This window comes from Amblyomma maculatum, chromosome 1 (genome assembly GCF_055883805.1).
Source record: "Amblyomma maculatum isolate TAMU_Amacu chromosome 1, ASM5588380v1, whole genome shotgun sequence".
In the NCBI taxonomy this organism is placed as follows: domain Eukaryota; kingdom Metazoa; phylum Arthropoda; class Arachnida; order Ixodida; family Ixodidae; genus Amblyomma; species Amblyomma maculatum.
The window spans coordinates 212,060,364-212,083,435 of NC_139344.1; the positions used below are offsets into that span (position 1 = coordinate 212,060,364).

The 23,072-nt window shown below is 44.4% G+C and overlaps 1 protein-coding gene across 2 annotated transcripts in view; it reads right to left on the minus strand.

The window, feature by feature from the left end:
- Positions 1–341: 341 nt before the first annotated feature.
- MAGE (necdin, MAGE family member) overlaps positions 342–23,072 on the minus strand; it is a 30,820-nt gene continuing 8,089 nt past the window's right edge. For both annotated transcript variants that reach the window (XM_084590248.1, XM_084590249.1), the window contains exons 6-10: positions 18,335–18,432; positions 16,139–16,221; positions 15,051–15,093; positions 1,592–1,772; positions 342–541 (exon numbers count right to left, since the gene is read on the minus strand). In XM_084590248.1, coding sequence (XP_084446374.1) covers positions 479–541; positions 1,592–1,772; positions 15,051–15,093; positions 16,139–16,221; positions 18,335–18,432 — 468 coding nt within the window. In that variant the 3' untranslated portion in view covers positions 342–478. The remainder of the gene's footprint in view (positions 542–1,591; positions 1,773–15,050; positions 15,094–16,138; positions 16,222–18,334; positions 18,433–23,072) is intronic.

Genomic DNA, 23,072 nt, shown 5'->3' on the forward strand with positions numbered 1-23,072 from the left:
AAAGCTTTGTGTCCACTCGTAAAACTATGACAGCCTTGTACAAACTACGGGTTCTTGTTTTTTGTAGCTTCGAGGAACCTCGACAGTTGAACGCCTTGTATACTGGCTTCTGTACATCCTTGCCTAGCGTGTGTGCAAAAATAACAATATAGATCCACAGGCACTTCAAAAATGCCCACGTTCAACCAAAAATGACTTGCTGTGTAATAAAACATCTGCTGATAGAAATTACAGCATGACTAGTCCAAAATAAAGTATGTAAAGGAAAGACTAAGGCATGTAGGTGCTCATAGAGCATGTCCATGCTTATGTCCAAGCACAGAAAATGTGGCATGCATTTTTCTTAAAACACAGTTTAATGAATTACACTTGTCAGGTACACAACTTGTTGAAATTGTATCAAGAACATCCCAACAGGGTGACACACGTCTATGTTCTATGTGGAATGACTTATCAGTGATGTGCTCCTTTCTCACATCTACTCCGAATGAAAAACTTCTTCGTAAATAGTCTTCCAGTCCTCCGGCTTCTGCTTCATAATCTGAAAGAAAAAAAAAACAAAAAGCAGCACCATTTATCATCACTTCTAACATATCTAGCAATCCAAGCTGCTTCTGTTAGTGATAGGTTAGGCTCGTACCTCAGTGGCTTCCAAAGCTGTTAGAACAATGCCCATGTGAAGCAAGAACAGATTAATAAATCTTAAACATAACAAACTTGCCTAATGCTTTGTCCCCAGCCAAATTAATTTCCAGAACTCGTCCATCTAGCATCTTATCTGCCTATCCGAGTGCCAGTTGCCTCTGGCAACATTTTCCTTGCCTTGGGCCCCGCTCTATTTCCCCACCAGATTGTCAGCCAGGTCTTTTCAATCTCCGCTAGAATACCAATAGCTTTAATTTGCTCTCCATTCTACATTTTTCTCCCTTTGTTTGCAAAGGTTGTAACTACCAATTTCTTTTTCATAGCAGAATGCACTGCTTTTAATTTATTTACTAAAACTTTTTTTTTTTTTTTTTTGGGGGGGGGGGGGGGCTCAGTGTTTCATACCCAAAGCATTCAACATGTATTGCACTAGAACAGGTGCAGTTAGTTGCTGGGAGGGGCATGCATGTAAGCAGCCATATGTACTGTCGTTTAATACAAATTGCAACGCCATCCAAATTAACCAACTGAGGTTTCCACTTGGAAGGAAATCAGTGCACTTTCCTGCAGTGTTTTGAACGTGCTCGAATACTTAAGGCTCATTGTGCTGTTTATCTGCCATTAAATGTGCATAATTTTCCAGCATCACTGTGCCTGCACTGCTTTGTAAACTGGTATCCTACTCCACGTTGCGTGTTACAGCTCATAGTGAGATAGCACCATCATATCTAATATGCGCACAAAGCCTGCACAGGATGCGAGGCATGTATTAGGAAAGAGCCAGTGGTCGGCCCTATACTAAATGTAAACAATTTCTGGCCTTGAGAATTGACAGCCATAGCCTCGTACTCTGACATCGACCTCAGCTGTACCCTGAAGTCGAGTGCTCAAAACTCAACAGACGTTTCCTCAGAGCATCTATGCACTTAATTAAAAAGAAGTATACCTTGCAGAACAGTTCGAGCATGGCTTTCTTGGAGGCCTCCTTGTGGGCCCGCACCCCCCACTGGTACTCATACTTGACTGGGTCATATGTCCCGGCAATGGGAGAGTACTTGAGGTACAATTCATTGACCAACTCTGTTGTGATCAATGTGCCGACATTGCCAAACGTGGGATCATTGGTACTGCAAGAAAAAAGAACAATGCATAAATGGTACGCATAGCTGACCAAACCAAGATTGATTGGTTTTGGTTGGTTTGTGGGGTTTAACGTCCCAAAGCCACTCAGGCTATGAGTGATGCCGTAGTGCAGGGCAAGGGAAATTTCGACTACCTGGAGTTCTTTAACGTGCACGGACAGTGCACAGCACATGGGCTCCTTGCTTTTCACCTTCATCAAAAATTGGCCGCCACAGCCGGAATTCGATCCTGTATCCTTGGGAACAGCAGTCGAGCGCCCAAACCACTGCACCACCACGGTGGAGTCAAACGAAGACTGAGTTGCAACACTAAAGCCAATGATGTCATCCAGCCCTAAGGATGTGCAAAATGTAATACCCCCCCCTCAAACACTATTCATTCAAAATTCATGAAATTCAAACAATGTTATAAGCACATAACTGTCAGACCTGTTTTCCTTTTTGATATGACCCCAGTCAACTTGTATGGCTGTGTACCAACGGTGAATGACCTCTTTGTACCAGCTTTTAAAATGACAGTGTTGAAGGCCTCATTCAGTGGAAAGAGTGGCATTGGCCTCACTGAAAAATCGTGACTGGCCAAGAGGGGTTTTCACGTAGTCATGACGTCGTGTCGTGACATCATTTAAAAATAAAAGTGTGTGTGTGTGTGTGGGGGGGGGGGGTAAATGGTGAAGTGGTGAAACAACCTCTGAACCTTTGGTTGTGAGTCAGGCATGCTACCCCTACATCGCAGAGACACGATTGTTTGGCTAGGGTTAAAATGCCGTATCAGATGGTAACAAGCATGTGGATGTCTGTGATAAGGTGCACCAGAGGACACCCCGAGTGACTTTAGGACCCTTTAATGCTGTCGTGTCTAACTGGGTGAATTTAAGTGTCCTTCAAAATGTTTTCCTCCCGGTGTAGTCCTGTCCTCACACTGCTAATGATGCTACCATTCTCTAACCTGAATCTGCGCAGAGCAAAGATAAAAAATCAGATGATGCCTAGTCAGGACTGCAGAAAGGATAAGTAGCACAGGCCAGACAAGCATGCCAATTGTTTCATTTGTTGTAAGCTATTGTGACAGCAGGCATTGTCGCCTCTGACTGCGCCATGACGGAAAAAAAGCTAGTACAAAGTAGGTACGCATATCCCCACCCACTGTTACCTCAAAGCCATACCTGTTAACAGAGATTGCAAACTTGATAATTTCATAAAAATATAGGAGGCATTACTTGTTGGACAGCCTTCGTAACATATGCATGGAAGTGACCTGTCTAAAGCAGTTATTTATATGTTAAATGCCCTGAAATTGACATGCATTGTCATGCATACATATACCAATGTCGTAAAGGCAGTTTCGAGCAACAGTTGAATCAAGACCTTCAAGATTTTTAAGATTCTCAACTGCATTTGAACTCAAGAGACTTGAGCCACCATGCCCTGTTGTGGTGGTGCTGTGGTTAGGGCACTCGACTACTAAGCCCAAAGATGCGGAATCAAATCCCGGCCGCGGCAGCTGCTTTTTGATGGAGGCAAAAAGCAAGATGCCCGTGTGCTGTGCAATGTCACTCCACGTTAAAGGCCCACTGTGCACCCTTCAGTTGAAAATATTTTCTTCCCCGGTGACTGTGACACTTCACCCCCAGAACGCAAGGCCACAAAATGTTTTTGAAAAGAGCAATTATTAACACAGTTACAGCCACCCGATTCTGTCGTGTTTCTCTCTTCCCATTCTCTCGCAAAGGGTTTTCACTCTCCTGCCCGGTCGTCTAGCCTCCGCAAGACAAATTCCCCTTCCTCCTCTGCGTTTGGCGGGAGGTGGGGCGTGGTAGTTGGCGTGCACGAAAAAATAAAAAAGGGGGGGGGGGGGGGGGGGAGCGCGCGCCACTGCATTCAGTCTGGCTGTGGTGAGGGAAAAGCGCACCCATCCTTCACCCGTCAAACAGCGAGACGGACCAATGGATGTCGTTTTCGACTCCGACGTCAGCCTTGCGGCTCGTAGAGAACGGGATAGCTGGTTTCCAGAAGGGGAGGATGAGGGAGCTTTGATTTGTATTTTTGCTGCTTTGCAGCTCGCATATCGCTGTAGCATTTTGCACGGACTATCTCCGGTACCTGATCGAAACACTGGGCTCCTTTGCTTAAAAGGACCTTCCCTGGAGAGCGGTCCTTTAAAGAACACCAGATGGTCGAAATTTCGAGTCTCCACTACGGCGTCCATTAAATCTCATAAACCGACCAAACAACATGTGCCACTGCTATGTGACAAAATGAATATCATTTGGGATGTTTACAGTCAAACCTCGATATAACGAAGTCCTACTTACTGCCGAAAATTTTGTTAAATCGTGAATTTCGTTACGCTGAGGTTCCTATGTTCTAGCTGCCCAAATAAAGTAACAGGTTAGTGGAACACTGCTAGTAGATGGAAACTTGTAAATTATGAATTCAGGAAATAAGCAAGGAATTCTAGCAATAATAGCACTAACAAGGGTAGCAGATGTTTTGTACATCAGGAGGATAATGGATGATAGCATCATCATCATCATCAGCCTGACTATACCCACTGTAGGGCGAAGGCCTCTCCCATTTTTCTCCACTTAACCCGGTTCTGTGCTAGCAAACGGGTGCAAATGCATCATTTTTTTTTTCATGTGAGCAAAGAGCGAGCGCATCACCCATGCTGGCATGGCTATCTTTGCACGGAAATAGTTCAGGCCTCACGTATGTGTACCATACTTGCATGTGTAATGAATTTGCTCCCCACTTTTGCCGCCAACAATTGAAAAAAAAAAAAAAAAAAAAAAAAAAAAAAAAAAAAAAAAAAAGAAATGATTGTCGTTAGTGCGTCCCTTCCTTGCGCGTCGTCGCAGTCTAGTGTATTTCTTGGCAGGGCACCAAGATTCCGTGCAGCGAAAACTTTACTGTGTGTGTTCTGTGTGTGCTGACTCCAGTGATGGAGCGATTGGGGAGGGGTGGGGTTGAACTTGGCAGAGTGCTTGCGGCTTAGGAGTGCGGACGGTGGCTTGCTCGGCTGGTCCAGTTGCTCAGTGCCTTCCAATATCACGCAGCGATTGAGGTGGGCGCCGTCCGCTGTCATAAAATCATTGGAACATGTGTAGCAGTGCACACCTTTTGAAGCGAACGATGTAAAAGCCCGCGTCATGATCGCGGCTGACTGCATGCTTTCTTTGACAACTGAAGGGTGGCAGGATGGACCTGTGGTAAAAAACAAACTAAAAGTCTGCTTTTTTTTTTTTTTCGAAAAGTTTGCCACAAGGCATAAGTTGAGAAAGGGGGAATGGGATGCAGGAGATAGAAAGTTAAAAGAAGGAGTGAAGTCCAGTTGCACTTAGGTATTTGCAGAGGTTGGCGGTGTAGCGATTGTCCATTGTCCACTTCTCGTAATCACAATCGCGGTTCCACTGCAGGCCCACCTTCATGAGTAGCCATTGTCTAATTGGAGTCGTTGCTGGACACGTCCACAGCAAATGACGCACATCACAGATCTCAGGTGCAGTGTCACAGTGAGGGCACCTGTCAGTCACTGGCAGATCTTTATCACGCCAACGATGTCGTACAGATGGGGTCAGAGCCGCCCCTGCCCGAATCCGGCGCACTGATACCTCCTCCTGCCGAGTAAGATTACGGGGGAGAGGGTGTGAACACGGAGGAATGAGAGCGTGTGTTCGCTGGCGCAGAACTTGAGAATCGGAAACGTGGGACAGGAACGGATCTGGGGGAAGAGGGGAAGGTGGTGGATCGCCTGATGTGTTTATGTGCGTCATAGCATCCGCTTGAACATTATGTGAATCGCGAGCATGGCCGCGAATTTAGTGTATGTGCACAGGACATGGGTACTTTGAACAGAGCAAATGAATGGACTGTGTTATTTGGAATGTGCGTCGAATGGCCTTAAGCTGTTTAAGGGCAGTGAGAGAGTCTGTGTAAAGATGAACTGCATTGAATGTAGAAACTGGCGGAAGGGAATAAATGGCATTGTAAATGGCTTGAAGTTCCAGTGCCAGAGGGGTGCACGTATCCGCGGTATATGTCACGTGAGTGTTCAGATGCGGATGAGAGGGACTATACACAGAAGTAACTCCTTGCTCTGCAGTATGTGATGCATCAGCATATAATATGCACCCTTCAGGCAGATGTGCGGATGATAGCGATGGGGAAGCAGTGGGGCGATTGTCCGTGAGCTGGCAGTATGACCATGGAGGTAGTGTCTTTAAACGATGGAGTTGTAAAGACTGTTTGTGAGCTCTGTTTGCCATCCGCTGATCAACGAGTTCACTGAGCGTGTTTAGCTGGGCGTATTCCTGAAGTACTGGTATGGGTGTTAGACGGGGAGATATGTTATTGCACACATAGCCTCACGATTGATGGCCTTAAGGGAGTCCCACTGTCTGCGGGTGAGACGTTGAAACTGTGCCTGGTAGATTATACGCGGCTGGAGGACAGGGCGAACAAGCTGGCGGGCTGTGTGAGCACGCGCCACCAGAGTGCATAGCTATGCGACGAATCAGACCTAGAGTAGCGTGAGCGGACTTACGGATGGCTGTCAGCCACAGGGTGCCAGTCCCAGAGGAATGAAGAAGACCAAGAATGCGAATGGTTTGCGCCTGAGTAATCGGGGTATTATCTACCATAAAATTTATAGTGGGAGCTTTCCATAAGCCAGCTTTATTTCCAATGCGAATGAAACAGGACTTTGTATGCGAAAGAGTTAGACCCAAAGGAGGGAGGCGAAGTATCAATACATCCAGCGCATGCTGGGGGACCGCCTGATGGACAGATGTATCTGGGTGACAGCATCATAAGGTTACATCATCGGCATACGCAAGCATGCGTATAGAAGGGATGGTCTCTAGGGCTCGAACAAGTGGAATGAAGGCCACATTAAATAATGTAGGGGCTCGAACGGAGCCCTGGGGCACTCCTCTGTTTGAGGGGAAGTGACCAAAGGTCTTTCCATGGACACGCACACTGAACATTCTATTTGTTAGAAAGGCGTGAATGGAGAGGAGAAACCTGTGAGGGAGACCGAGAGTTTGTAGGGAGGCAAGAATGGCTGAGTGAAGGATGTTATCATATGCCTTTGTTATATCTGTAGCGATCACGGTTATAACCAGATGACTGTGCGGAGAGTGGTGAAGCACGTCAGCAGCCAAAGTAGCAAGGCCGTCCTCCGTTCCTATTTGCGGGCGGAAGCCGATTTGGGATTCTGGATAACAATCATGGGATTCCAACCACCACGATAAGCGAGTGGCGAGAATATTTTCGTAAAGCTTGCAGATTGTTGGCGTCAGGGAAATTGGACGAAGGGCCGAGAGAGATACTGGAGGATGACCTGACTTCGGTATTGGAACAACAATAGAATGCTTCCACTCGTCCGGCATAACACCAGAATGCCCCACGTCATTGAATGCATCAAGCAGGGCCTGCAAAGCAGTCCCTTCCAAATTGCGGAATAAGGAGTTAGGTATGCCGTCGTGCCCGGGAGTAGAGTTAGATTTGAGGCGTTCAATGGAGGCCAGCAGCTCTGCCATGGTTAGGTCAGAAGTAATCTCATCGGGGGGTTTGGTCGAGGTGGAATCATAGTGTGGAAAAAACTGTCTGGCCACCTGTTTTGCAAAAGTGTCCTCATCCACATTCATCGCAAGGCGAATGCTTTCTGTGTAATCAGAAACTTGAGAAGAGCGCACCATGGCGTGAAACACTCGCCAAAGTTGTCTATTACCCTGCTTGGAGGACAGGCGCTCACACCATGCAGCCCGACGTTGCCTTCCTAGACGCTTTTCACACCGCCTCGCACGTGCGGTAGCCGGTGAAGAGCAGGGATAGCCGATGGGTCATCGGGGTAGTGAGCAGCATAATGATCCGCCTGGCGATGTAGAGCCCAAAGATTCAGGAGGTGGATGTCGGGGTTCGGCTCGTCTTCATTTACAGTGGTGGTAATCGTGTGGGACGCAAGAACAGCAGAGAGAGTAGACAATGCTGATGATAGGGTGAATAGACCATTTGCGGAAAAACGAGCGCCACCTGTCGTCCAAAATGGGAAGCTTCGCCGGCACTTTTGGTTGGAAAGGGCTTCTCGAACTGGCATGCGCAAGGCAGCGTTCGGCGCTTCACGTGCGTTTAAATCGTTGTTTTAGTGTTGCTCTTTTGCTGAAAACGTGCATATGCTGAAGAAAGAGGATGGCATAGAAGGAGAACGATGTAGAGCGCCGACTTTTCGGGTTGTAACCAGAATAATGGCCACGTATGAGCAATACGTGCAGTTTTCGTCCTCAACTGTTCGCCTGCAGGCGCATCCTGGCCGATGCTTAAAGGAGGAAGGCCATGTCAGGAACTTGAATCTTCATACCACTAATAAGTTTTGATGAGAGTGAGCAGCATCCATGAAGACCGCAGTGTTTATGCGACAATGCCATGGTTCGCTGTTGATTCGGGCCACATCGTTTGAATTCACTGCGATTGCGTTGCGGTGTGAGATATTTTGGTTAGAAACATGTGTATCTCTCTTGTGCAGAATGCTGGTACACAAAATGAACATGTATTGCATGAGCGCTAATGCGCAGACGAGTGTTACAGTGACATGGGATGCACTATTTTGTAACACGCGCAAATGTTTGTCTGGGTTTTCTGATGTAGGGTAAGAGTTCCTGCTGACTTCGTCCCTGCAGCTTCTGATGTAGTCCAGGCTTTACTGATTGTTAAACGACTCGTATTATCTCAACCACGCTCGCGCTCATACGCGAGAGCTTCGCTTACTGACAGACCGCTTCCTGCGTAGACTGCACTCTGCCGTGCTCCCGCTGTTCAGGTCTAGCGCACCTTGCTATTGTATTGTTGGATTTACGGTGGATGTTCATACAAGTATATAAATTCATTTCCCACCGAATCTGTCGATGGAAGAACTCTTATAAAACCGATATGTGTTGATTTGGCAGCAAGTGCCAAATACAGCAAGAACGCCCAGCTACTTCGGAAAGGGCCCGATGGGTCCGACCGACCCCATCAACGGTTTCGTCTTTCGCGCCTTGTATGTCGTCGTGGTTCTCGTTATATATACGTTCAAGTGTCGCTGTTGCATGGCGCATGCTTAGCTTAGATAGAAGGCGTTCCAGTCAAATGGCTGTCTTTCGACTGCATGCAATAGTGAACAATGCTGCGTTTCTTTACTCCTTATTGAAGGCTCAGCGAAACCTGTCAGCATGTAGCACGGCTGCTGTTGAGTGTTTCTGTGAGGGCACTAGGATGCTTCTTCTTGCACGGGCGTATCTGCAAGTTGATAGTTCTTATGTGTCAAAGGGAAGCTCTACACTACCTTGTCTCAAGGCAGAGATGGCCCCTTTTCCGTAAATGGTGCGGCTTTAGAAGGAAACAAAACTCATAAGAATAGAATATGGCACCGACAAAAAGATGAAAAAAAAAAAAAAAAAAAAAAACACGGGGAGAACAAAAGCGCCTCCACAAAGCAGCAGCGTTAGAGGACACAGAGCACACTACTTCGTTAGCAGACGACTCGCGTTCGGGGACCAGTCATGAAGTATCCAGACGGCCTTTTTTCACATGTCCGACTTTTTTTTTTTTTAAATGCATAAGTTTTCCTGAGCCACGGGCACACACAAGAAACACACAAGAGACAAGAAACTCAAATCATCCACCGCTCAACAGCGCCAGAATGCACGGCCAGGCAGCACTGGCGTGTCATGTTTTCCAACCAAAACCAAATTGCCTACAGAGGGCGCTAGTTGCTCCTTTGTCGCGCATGCGCAGGAGCTTTTCCGCAAATGGTCCATTCAGATAAGCGATTGTCTGCGCGTACAGAGTCCCATGATGCTATTCGTATGCTACGGCGTATTTTACATATGCGCGAAGGAGTGAGAGAGATAAAGATAGGACTGTGATCACTACCCCAGGTATCTGGTTCAACAGCCCAACGAGGGCTACCAGGGCCTAACCACCAAGTCAAATCAGGTGAATAAGGTGAATAAGGCCCACCTCGTGGACGGGTAGATGTATGTGGGTGGTTTAAAAGATGAAAAGAATTTTCTGAAAAGCTGCCCTGGATGTCGTTGATGTCAGGGAAATGCAAAATGCTAAAGTTCTCACGCCACTGTCAATTAAGGTGGCTGCTGATAAATGCATGCGATGCGCAAGGACTTCGTTAAATCAAAAGTGTGGCATAAATTACTTCGTTAAATTGCAAAAAAGAAAAAACATGGTTTTCAATAGGGCAGAGATTAGAAAATTAAAAAAATGTGTTGCATAGTGAATTTTGTTACACTGAGGTTCGTTATATCGAGGTTCGACTACATCCTTACATCAGTGTTGTCACACTACCAATGGTCATGCATCTGTGCAATCAGTCGAGAAGTTTGCCATAAAAAAGAAAGAAAATATTTGCAAACATTATTTCTTTAGACTAATTTCAACGCTTATTTTTATAGAAGCCACTGTTTTTAGACAAAGAGTAGTAGTGTACACTTTCAAACAAGCACTTGACAGGCAATTTGGCACGACTTAGTCGCATTATTATTAAGCCTACTGCAGAGGTCCTGAGGTGATACTTTAATTTTTGCAAACGAGCTACCACCGCTCTAGATTCATCTTTCATATTAGAGTGCACACTACCCTGCTGCTCCCTCCTCCACAAAGACACTCAAAATCTTGATGAGTGCTTGTTGCTACTCCTAACTTGACGGCTCAGCAGCCATTGAAGCCACTCGTGCAGCTCCCTAGAGTCGGTCATTGAGTCAACAAGCTATATTAGTTTGACGGTTCCAATATAAATGCCGAAGTGTCTAGACCAACGGATGTAGCCACCTTTTGAAAGTGCAGACCTCTGTCACTGCACTCACTGCACAGATCAGTGAGCGGTGTTGTTACCGTAACTATATGGCATAAATTGAAAAGGTGCCCAAGATCTGTACAAGAGTTGACAAACACTTCTGCATACCGCCGTTTGAGGTACGCAAATGCATTGGGTTAAAACATCACACAGAGGCACATCTACTGTCCCCATCAGACGAAGTTAAATAGGGTAAGCACAATATTTTAACACTCTGACATGGCTTACTTGCAGTGCGAAGCTCTGATCAAATACACAATTCTAGGGAGGCGTAAAGCTAGGCTGGTGGGCTTTGAGACTGACTATGCATAATACAAAAAAACTGAAAGAAGAACTTCCACAATTACTGACAGCCCACCTTTAATCTATACTGCGGTCAGAGAATACTGCTGTAAAAGTGCAATTAACCCTTTGTGGTTCCTTGTCAAGCCGCTCCCAAAAATACAAAATGCAGCCGTTTTGGTCAACTATCGGGCAATGCCTGACAAGCCTTTCTGCGATTGATTTGCATGCATTTTTAATAGCATGCACGAAGCACCATTTCTTGATTAAATACTAATTTTTACTCATACAGTAAACTCTCGTTAACACGAACTCGCATATCTTGAAAAATTGATTAGGTTGAAAATTTTCCACTCCGTGCTTTCACCTCCCATAGGTGCTATGTATTAGGTCCTGTTTATCTCGAAGTATTTTTCGGGCGTAATGCGGATATCTCGAAATTTGAGTCGGAAAGACCGAAGGCAAAGGTCATTACCGAAAGGTGATAAGGGCTCCAAGCGAGCGCTTTGTTTTTATACTAAGTGTCGAACGCTATCATGTTCGAAGAGCGAATGCAAAATTCCCGCGGATGCAGCCGTTTTTCACCTTGGGAGCAGTCACATGAGCGCCGATTGCACGCGGGGGCTGATAAGTCTTATTGGGCGTGGTTCGGTCAGCTGCCCTCAGCACGTGCATACCGGCAAGAGCGATTTAGTGATTGTGTGGTTCTGTTTCGTGGCGCCATGTGCACGAAGCGTTGACTGATTTTTGTTGTGTATGTGGTGTCCGCAACAAAGTTGAATGCAGCGGCGACAACCAACGGCTTATGCGATGCGTTTAGCAGCTCGAGGACGCTTTTGTTGGGCCGAATGCTAACGCGAAGCGAAGCGGGCAAGCATTACCCTGTTCTTCCTTCAAAAATTATAAAGTTGAACGTGCAAACTTGAACCGCATTTCTGAGCCTAACCAGAACAAGCTTGAGTGACGCCTGTTTGCATATCATGCCTAGTTGTAGTTCTGCTGATAGCTTACACCGTTCCACTGGAACTCCATGAAAGCCTATTTTAAGCCAGCAAAGCTGCAACTCCACTTCTCTAGAAATAGAAAGTGAATGGGAAAACAATCAGTAGCAGGCTAGCTTCCGCATCAAGATTTCATTTCATTACCCTGTTCTTCCTTCAAAAATTATAAAGTTGAGTTTTTCCGGAGAATTCTTTTTTATTTATTACAAAAGCTCCCTTAGTGGAGCGTCGACAGACGTGACGGGCCAAGGGTCGCCAAAGCATTTGCGCTCGTTGCTGTCACGCTCAGGTTCTGGGTTTGTAAAACATTTCGCGTATCACCCAGGAGCAGCTCGCTAGGCAGCCAATCGCAGAAGGCTTGAAGCTACTTAATTTCTGTTTTATTTTTTTCTTTCTTTTCTTTTCTTTTTTTTTTGTTTTTAGTGAGCGAAGTTGGTTTTCCTAGTCCGGTTTGAGCGAAGAACCTGCAGATGCTCACTTCGTCTGATCCGTGCATATACTATGAGCGCATCGAGACAATTCAGTAAAAGCTTGGTAGGGTAGTAAAGGAAAATAAAAAGGCTAGTGTGGCTAGATATTGTTAATTTTCGAAAGGAGCAAGAGGAAGTCGCTGCTTGCATTGCAGTGTAGTAGCGCACCGCTGAGCTGTGACCTTTCTTTCTTTTTTCTTTCTTTTTTTTTTTTTACACGCGATGCGTTACAAAAATATTCATCACTGTTTTACCGTACGTCGTGCTGTTTAGTGTTAGAAATGGGATATAGCGTAATTGTACTCCCCCTGACTGAACGACGAGGCGGCGGTAACAAAGCAACACTGAAAACGAGCCTCTGTCGCAGAGTTCTGTCGCTCTGTGCGGTGTGTACCAGCGGCAACGACAGGCATTGGCGGTGGCGGCACGCGGCTGATCGCCAAGGATTGTCGTCAGAAATTTTTGGCGTTTTGTTTAACTCGAAACTCCGCTTATCTCAAAATTTTTCCCTGATTTTACAACTTCGAGTTAACGAGAGTTTACTGTATTTTTGTTTTAAACTTTAAGACAGCCTTTTTGTGAGCTTTTATATTTTCCAGTGGAGCCTTGACATATCCATGCCGCTGGAAGCAAAGCATGACGACACTCTTGCCAACCCAGGTGAAAATCCTAACTGGTCTAACTGGTTTAAGGAACAAATTCCCAGTTGATCCCAGTTGAAGATTCATTGTCAAGCAACTGAGAACCAACTGGTATCAACTGGAAATTTGCTTCCTAACCGGATAGACCAGTAAGGATTTTCGCCCAGGAATTGCTTTCTGCAGCGAAAATTCGCAAGTTGCCAGCGAAAGCAAAGATGATTTTAGCCAGGAAGAGAACATTGTGCCTTCACTAGATGATGACGACGGTGATTCCACAGTACCAAGTGCCGACAGCAATAAAGAAGACAGTGCTGGAGACAGCGGCATTGGTAACGCAGTAAAACACCTAACAGATCTCGCAATAGTTGTTCGGTCATGCATGCCTGTGAAAGGTTAGAAAAAGCACTTTTTCTAGCTTTTCAAAGTATCAGTCGCCAAGTTTTAATTTTGATGATGATGCAGCAGCTAAAACAGGCAGTTGGTGGGCGTGTGTGTGCTTGCATACAAGCAGAGACCATATGGGCTAAGAAGAACAGCTGAGTAGAAGACCTAATTGTACATACAAGATCCCAGGTCGAAGTGGCACAGACTACGCTGTGTGCAGTGACCTCGAAACAAAAAGATAGTAGGAAATAAACAGTGTTTGTCTGCAAAACCTGCAGTCATAATCTAGTATTGTACTAAGGAAAGTGCTTTGAGCACTACTACAAGTTGCCCGAACATCGCTGTAAGACTTGGGGGACATGTAAGGATTATGCCAAAAATAAATTTTCCACAATTTGTCCTTACTCAGTTGTTTCCTTTTGCGGTGCCAATAACTGGCAAAACAGTTTCACACTGGAACGACCCCAAAGTTGGCAGAAGTTGCGACTGCAAAGGGTTGTGATCAAAACTTTTCTGCACAAGTGTTCAAACCAAACACAAGGTATGCTAATTAAAAATATTCTAGAGGGGACTTTGGACCACTTAAGTGCAATGAGGCGAAAGCCATTACAGCACGGTAGATTGTAGCCCTCCACTACGGTACCTCTATCTCCCTCTCTTCTTTCACTCCCACCTTCTTCCCTTCCTTTATGGCGTGGTACATATGTCCGTGGAGAATTGTGACAGATACTGCGCCTTTTCTATCCTGTAAATCAATTTCAAACGCCGCTGATGCCTCCTAGACACCTGGGTCTGCTTCTGTTTGCTCTGTGGTGCGGCGTTCGAGGAAGCGGCAAATGAAAGGTGCTGCACGGACGCCTGGATCGGACGCCCGGCGAGGTCAGCTTCGTATATGCATGAATCGTCTGGTGACGTCATGACCCGCTGTGACGGTACATTGCGCGCCCCTTGTCGAACACAACCAGCACTTCATTGAATGCATCAAAGTTCACCGGCGCTCTACAATTCGTTTACAGGAAAGGAAAGGCACAGTATCTGTCACTCGCGGAATCCCGCTAGTATCATCCTCATGGTGGACAAGGGGAATTATGAAGAGCGCTTCACGATCCGGGGCGTGGCGCAGTTGATAAAGCACTGAGCTGAGGATTCAAGGCATGGAAGTCCAATTCCCGGTGGAGACAAGGTTTTTTAATTTATTTTTAACTCTCGCTCTCGAAAGCGTGACACCCTCTGCCTATAGCCTCTGCCGACAACTCCTGCTGACAACGATGAGGCGTTAAAGGCGTTCACCTTAATATTGCCTGCTATTAGCTTCTAAGCACAGCACTCCTTCCAGCACTACAGCTTTTCAAATTGTGCCTTGTTATGGGCCACCAAAACAAACTGCTTTACTGGACGCATTGCGGTACATTGTACTGTCAAACTGTCATGCAAGTACTGCTAGTAGCATGTTTACAAACAAGCTAACCAACAGTACCAATAGCCACTGCCGATCTCACTGCCCAAACTACACTCACATACAAAGTTCTCCGCTGTAGAATGAGGACAAAACAACTGCAAGTGAAGAGTACAAGAACACTGAACCAATGGTTAGGAAGAAGAAGAAGAAGAAGAAAAAAAAAAAAAGAACTCACTTTGGAGTAAGGCCGAATGCCTTCAGCAGCTCCCAGAGTTTATCTGCGTGCAGAAAAAGGCAAACCAGAGACATTTGAATGGATATACCACACATTTTTTTCACAGCACAGAACAGTTTGTAAATAGCCAGCTGAAAATCGTTTCCACAGAAATCATGGCATGAAATTGACGCGCACCTAAGGAAACCAAAAAAACACAGCTCTATGTTCACAGTTGCAACAGAATTTTACTGGCTGTGAGTGTGTATGCCATAATACTGCAACTCCACATGTGTAACAATCTTAACACATCTGACAGAGCGATAAAGAAAGGAAAACATGACACAATATTGGCTGCAATTACAGCAGAACGAACTTTATATACAAACTGAACTAAAGCATAGCAACAAACGGGCCACAAATTCAAATGGTCTCAAACCTAAAGACTGCCAAAGCAACAAATAAATTCAAGAAAAAAAGAAAAAAAAAGGATACAGCAAAATATGTTTTGTGGTTTTTGCAAAAAGTAAGTGCACTAAATGCCATCTCAGAAGTTACACCTTTCCTTCCTTATATCACATTCTCTTATCCTTTAAAATGGACCGCAATGATCCCTTATCACAACTGCCATTGCTCAGCCTCAGCATCACTGCTGAGCCTGATTTTAAAGAGAAATGTCCAGTGCACTTGTGAGGAGGCTAAGGATGATAGGGAACGATGTGTTATCAAGCAACATCTTTACTTTATTTTTTTTTAATGCATGCTCGTCCCCTCACGCACAAGAAAGTTGGCCAATGGTAGCGGTGATTTTATATGAGAACAGACACCACCCTGATACCATGAAAATGGCGAGGAATTAATAGATACATCAAAAGGGTTCAGAGGCTCAAAAACAGAAGCTGCATAGTACAGTTGGGGACGAAAGTCTTCAAGATGTACAAAGCATGACTGAAGCATGTGGGTGAGATGTGTGCCAACTATCCAGATGTTATCAACAGCTATCAACAGCTAACGATTCAAAACGTCGCCTCCACAAGTGTTGTCTCCAGCCATTGGCTGCTATACCCGAGCTATGTGGTAGCACGCAACGTAGGAAAAGGAATACAAACCTTCAGAAACGAAGCCATTATTCATCAGAATAAAGGTCAGGACAATGATGATGAGCCCCAGCCTGGCACTTTCCTTCTCACTTCTGAAAAACGAAGAGGCACACCAGCAGCCCATCAACCATATATCTGCATTGCAGCCACAAAGAAAGAGCATGCCAGCGGTGGGTCACAAAAGAGACTGACTGGATGTTTGACTGACTGCACGGTTCGCTGAGTGATTTTCATGTGCAAAAAAGATAGTTTTAGGCAATCGAGCATGCCTCAGGGGAGAGTTCTGGAGCGATTCCAACAACACGGGGTCCTTTAGCATGTTCACTGATGCAACAATTTTCGGAACCCTGATCCCTGTACATCAAGACTCGCCGGTTTAACCCCTTAACCGTTTCGGACGAGCTGCGCTCGTCCTTGCCAAGCCGTCCCCAAACCGTTTTGGACGACTATAGCTCGTCCTCGCTGAATAGGTTCTTCCCTTCAGCGTTTCGGACGAGCAGCGCTCGTTTGTGGCTTAGATGGCATTTTGCTCGACAGATGGCAGCACTGACCTCATAATTTGGTTTTTTTCTACCACATAAACGTCTTTTTCGTATGGCAACGTGGGTTTTAAAAATGGCATCCGGCGGAGGCGACGCATGCATTGCTGGCCCGTCTTCTCGGAAACGACGCTTTTCTTCGTCGTCATCTTCTTCGAACGATGGTGATTCAGACACTGAAGTGTACATTGTTTCAGGGAGTGAGGACGACAGTGATGACTTTGTGCTGAGCAGTTCTTCCGTATTGTGAGAAATAATAAAGTTCAATATGCTAATTTGACTTCATGTTTGCTTGAAAAATTTTTTAAAGATCGAATGCATGCTTTTTATTGCAATAATAACCGAAATCAGGAATAAAAAAAATAAGCAGTTCTGTTAAAAAATTTGTTGATATAACAAAACGGTGAAGGGGTTAAACCACCAGCTGATGGTGATAGGGACCATGCATGGGTGATTTCTGTGGGCACATTGAAACCTACAGCCTACAGGACTATTCTATGGCTTCATAAAGTTACTCAGCATTCACTGCTGCACAACTTGCATATGTGATGGAGACCACTGACTGCGACACAGTGAATGTGTTAACGTGCAGCTGCATTTTAATACAAAATGCGGCCAAGATTAAACCAGTAACCTTCTGCTCACCATGCAAATATAGCACAGCCACAAAGCCACCATGCAGGGTACAAGAAAAAGACGTGCTCAACAACATTCTCCAATACTAGCACACGCAGTGAAAAAGGGGTGGGAAAGAAGAATGGGGGGGTGTGCTCTCAAAAAGAAACTGAAGAAGAAGGAACTGAGCGTAGATTTATTATGGCAGTCTGGTGCAGTGGGAGTAAGGTGTAATGGAGAGAGGTAACAGGTGATGGAAAACAGCCCATTAAATAAATAAATAAGACACTAAGTTTGAATGTCATATTCACCATTACAGGTGTCTTAGTGCCCATCTATGCTACAGCAGCAGTTACAATATCAAAGTTTTATGGTAAAAAAAAAAAAAAAAAAAAAAAAAAAGGGAGGGTGGAGAACAGTGCAGTGAAAATGCCGCACCTTTATTGTCAGGCTCTACAAAGAAAAGAGCACAGTACATGGCTGCATTTTTGCATTTCCTCTCTATAAAAAGTGGTCATTGTGGCCTGGATTCAGCACTGACAAGAAGCCATACAGTGATAAGAAAATAAAAGGCACCAGCAAAACGCATCAAACCAGCCTGTGCCACTTTTCTTGTATAACCTGCTTCCTCCGAGCCATATTTACAGTGCCTGCTTTCACTGTAAGCCTGAAGTGATTAGCACTGCATACAGTCAAAAAAAGGTGATAAAAAAGCAAATTTTAAAATTAAGCTAACTAGCTCCTAAACTACTCCATTCTGCCTCAGCAGCAGAAAGCTCTGAAATCCAGACCATGAAAAGTTGCTATGAAGGCACACTTATCTGCTGATGTGTTACCATAGGCATGCGCAGGGTTCTGCATTGGGGGGAAACAAGTTTCATAGGGGGGGTGGCCGCCCACCCTCTACGCACACCTACGTGTGTTACCACAACAGCAGTGCCTGTATGCTGCCTAAGCACTGCAAGTATATGTCAATAAAGAAATTCCTTAGGACAAATTTGCAGGCTGCAACCGTCAACAGCAGTATGAGCAGTGCAATTCAAATGCTTACCGCTTCAAAAAATGGTTAAGGTCTGAAAGATCCAATTTGTTGACTAATATAACTGAGCTTTGCTTGTCATCAACGTCCACCAATTCATAGCCAAATACCTGCAAATAAAAAAAAAATGAAGTAAGCCCATCAGTTAGAAGTGAATGCAAAACAAAGAAGTAAACAGAGCCTCTGTTAAAGAAGCATCTTAGTACAAAAATGTCTGACTAATGGCATCACGATAGAAGCACAGCATTATCCAAAAGTCATTCCTTCAGTTGCGTCAGAAACTAAGAAGAGAAAAGGTAGCCATGTCTGTAAATGCTGCTGCTACTGAAATGTCTTCCTTCCTCACATAACACCCTCTTCCCAGCGAACATACTCAGTGGCTAAGTGCTACCAAATCTTTCTTCTCGCAGCCTCTGCAATCGAAAGTGTTGAATGCCTTCTCACATTAACACAGTAAAATCTTGAATATTTCAAACACGGTTAATTTAAAATCGCAGGTAACTCAGAGATTTCTGCAGTCCCATAATCTGCAATGAGAATTTTTCACAGATAACTCGATCAAGCACAATGCACCAGCTCAGTAAATTCGAAAGTCCTGAGTGCTATGCAGGAACAGCCAAATTCAACTGAAAACACAGTGTTGCACTAATTATAAGCTTGCAAGACTGCATTAAGCAGTGTGAAGCTTAAAAGGACAGAATACTGACCAAAATATGTACTGGGATTACGGCGGAAAAGATCTTGCCTCTCATAGTACAGATCGAACACTACAATATCCAAGAAACAAGGATTGATCATGTTATTTTGGCACTGAAAATCGCATAAAAATGAGTGAAGTGGCATCTTGTGGCGAAATGTAGTAACCCATGTGAAGGCATCTTGAGAAAATGTCACTGGTTTTTGTTAGTGCACAGTGTTCTCTACTGTTTGACTATGATGTAATTTTCGTGTTTGTCACTAGATGGCACCACAGTGTTTTGAATTTGTTGGATGATACAGTGACCACGGCCCACTAAAAATTTTGTCGATAAGGCATACATTCCTGTTTCATTACAGCCTTGTGTGTAGAAACTAGAATGGACTCTACTTTGTGCTAAAAATGCCCAATTACTATCTGGAGGGAGAGATCTCGTTACTTCGAACACCAGATTAATGAATTTTTCAAATTAACGATTTTTTTGAAATTCCCTGACTGATTTTCAATGTAAAAATACTTCAGAGCTATGAATTTCAATACAGCACTTATTTTAGAATAATGTACATTATTTATCTTTTCTTCTATAATCAGAGAACATCAGTATTACGAATTCTCCTGAAATTAACAGCGCCGAAACTCTCAAGTGAAACAAAAACCACTATATTTCTGTGTGTATGCCACAGGCTACAGCTATAATCATCGCCGTATCTCATGCCAACACCTAGCACCACCACAAAGCGGCGGTTTTATATGCAGTAGCCAGCAGGCCTAGCCACCTACATTTTTTCTGATGTGTTGTGTGGCTTTCGCTGGTCGGCGTTCGTGCCATTCGCGCGTGCAGGCAGGAATTTTTTTGTTTTGGATAGTCTTATTGCGAAGTTCATGTGAGATCCGACAATGAAAGCAGATTTGAAGTTAGTGCATCATTTTCATTGTCATCACATCACTTTATTTCCTTAAAGGCCTCTCTCTGGAGGCATTACATAAGGGGTGAGATTACAGACATGAAAAAATACAAGCACAGGTCATTGTGTTTGAAAACGAATTCTTACGGCTTCAAGAAATGAAGATTTATCTTTTCTTCTATAGTCAAGGAACAGCAGTATTATGAATTCGCCTGAAATTAACAGTGCCAAAACTCTCACGGTACATTATTTTCATACCTAGGTTTAACCACTGGCTTATAACTGCAAGTTTTTCATTACAATGACGTTTAAAAATAACGAACGATTTTAGGCGGTCCCCTGCGATTCGTTATATCAAAATCTGACTGTATTAGTTTTCGGTACATCACTTCTGTCGACACACAATCGTGATCACGGTTACTGCTCATGGTTTCCATCATCGGACTACATAAAAACGGGCACATGCTGATCGAAAAATTCCTGGTAAAATTTTTTACACAGCTTTTCTGACAAAACCGCTACAGGATTGACCACGCGAGAGAGAAAGCTTTCCATTGCGCTGAAAAAAATCGGATGCTTAAGGTGCAGTTTTCTGTCCCTTTAACAGGACTCAATGCTTCATCATCGCGCACAACGGCCACCAGTGTTGCCAATTCAAAAATAGAAAACCCGCGACAGCATGCCTAAAACAGATGAATTCAATATTTACATCAAAAAGCTAATTCTTGCTCATTTATTTTATTATTTGGCCTGTAAATAATACAAACAATACTGTATATATATAAGAAAGCAATTTTTTTCTTTCAACTAGAACTTTCAGTTTACAAATAATTTAATTCTCTGGAATCCGCTTTTTTCACACGGCCGCTCTGCGCATGCTTGCCCCTTCCCTGGTTGAAAATGAACCACCAGCCCAGCTGCGCGTGCGCAGTTCTTGGCCTCCACAATTGGCGCAGTCGGAGCTGATCTTGGGGACCATGCGCAGTTCATATTTGTGACAGGTGTGTGCGACAGATGGCAGTAGCTGTCAAGTACATGCATAGATAGATGGCGGTAGCTGTCAAGTACACGCATAGCCATTTCACAGGCGGCTGCGTCTCCCAAGGACGTTTTCAACCAGTAGCAAATGACATTTCAACTACTCTCAAGAGGGTGCCATATCTTTTGAAAAAGGAGGATATTCCACCTATTTTCTGCAGGTTTTATTTACGGTTGCAAAATACTTCTTTCGTTTCTGACTACAAACTGCAGGCACTTTCACTAAAAAAAAATGTCATCTGCTTCATTTTGGATTGTCGAGCACTGCCAGATCTAGACGGGACCGCAGCAGTGCTGCCAATGTACACATTCATATCGTTCCAAGCAGTTTGATGTTTGAGCAGCATTTACTCTGCCTTCAGAGTCTGGCTAAAATAATTAAGATAAGATTTGTCATCTCTGTTCATGTTTATTCTCGTCATCAGCCAGAACACACCCACTGCAGGGCAAAAGCCTTTCCCATATCCATATCCCTCCAATTAACCCAGTCCTGTGCTGCTCACGTTAGGTTCCCTCTGCGCTTGATAACATTTAGGTGAATGAACATGTCCAACTTCTGCTTTTCTACCAGAGCAGCTTCAGCATGGGAAAAGCAAATGCGGCCAGCTCGAAGAAGGGATTTTGTTGAAAACATGCCTGTACTAGTTCAGGTTCAGTATGGTTTATGGGGTTTAACGTCTCAAAGCAACTCAGACTATGAGATACACCGTAGTGGAGGACTCTGGAAATTTCAACCACCTGGGGTTCTTTAACGTGCACTGACATTGCTCAGCACACAGGCGCCTTGCTTTCTGCCTCCACCTAAAAAAGTCACCCCCGCGGCCATGATTAGATCCTGTACTAGTTCCCTTCGTATCGAAATTCAGCAGTGCTCCCACGGCCATTCTAGCTGACGAGAGTGGACTCCTTCCATTGCAGTTGACTGGCAGCAATTTCTTCTTTTGGCTCTTATTTGACAGACTGCATGCCCATAAAACCAGGCTTGACAATTGCATTATAAAGTCTGTGATCAACAATTCAAGGTGCATATTGGGCGTAATCAAATAGCCACCACCTTGACATCTCAAAGACGTCATGCGTTCAAAGCGATGATCTCAGGCAGAAATGAATGTAATTTAATGAACTTATACTTTTGTAAATAAAAATTGCAGGGCCATCAAAAGCCGCCAATAAAAAAGCCAACAGGACCTAAAAACTGGCAAAAATCCGACTCCTGCAATACAGCACTTTTGCCCGCCGAACAGCATAAAAACCCACTAAATTTAGTGAGAAAACCACTAACTTGGAAACACTGACATTGGTCACACACTGACTTGCTTCACCATCATGCAAACATCACCACCATGTTGAGCAGTGCTCGGTGAACTCAGACTGTGTCACTGTGCAGTTTTTCCTTCATTCAGGTACAACTCAAGTCTGCAGTAAGCGCCACACACTATTCTTTTGCGACAGTAAGTAGTGTGATGTTAAAGCTTTTCTTGCTACCTAAATAAAACTCTAACCATAACATCAAATTGTATGGTCATGAATTTCAATGCCCCTGAATTTTTCGGTATCATGAAATGTAAAAAACTGATTCTTTTTATTGTTCAGCGAAGTAAGACGCATGCCGCATACCACTGCGTTAGCAACTACTGTTTACACTAATCTGTGCCCTACTATAGTAGTTTTCTTTTCTGGACAAATAACCGCAGGACATTTCCAGATTTAGTGCAGAAACAATAATGAAATTCCTTCTGGTGTGCAAGCTGACTGTTCCCTTTCATACTGGAGGCAATCGTACATGCCTGAGAACATTACAGTTCAGACAAGGTTTCAAAGCCAAAACATAACAACCCAAATGACATATGCACATATGTCCGGAGGCACAGTCTTCACTGTTGTTTGTACATCGTCTGCTCATAGATTATTCTATAATCTGCACCTGCCACTGCTATTAACCCTAGCATTTTTTTTTCTTGCTGTAGGGCTCTTGTGCCTAGGTATTCTACTGACCACCAGTCACAAGCAATGTTAAAATTTTCCCAGAAGTTGGCAACAAGCCTAAAGACCACTAAAGGGCATTCACTAAGACCACGTCATGCCACACGTCTTGGAGGAATAACTTCTA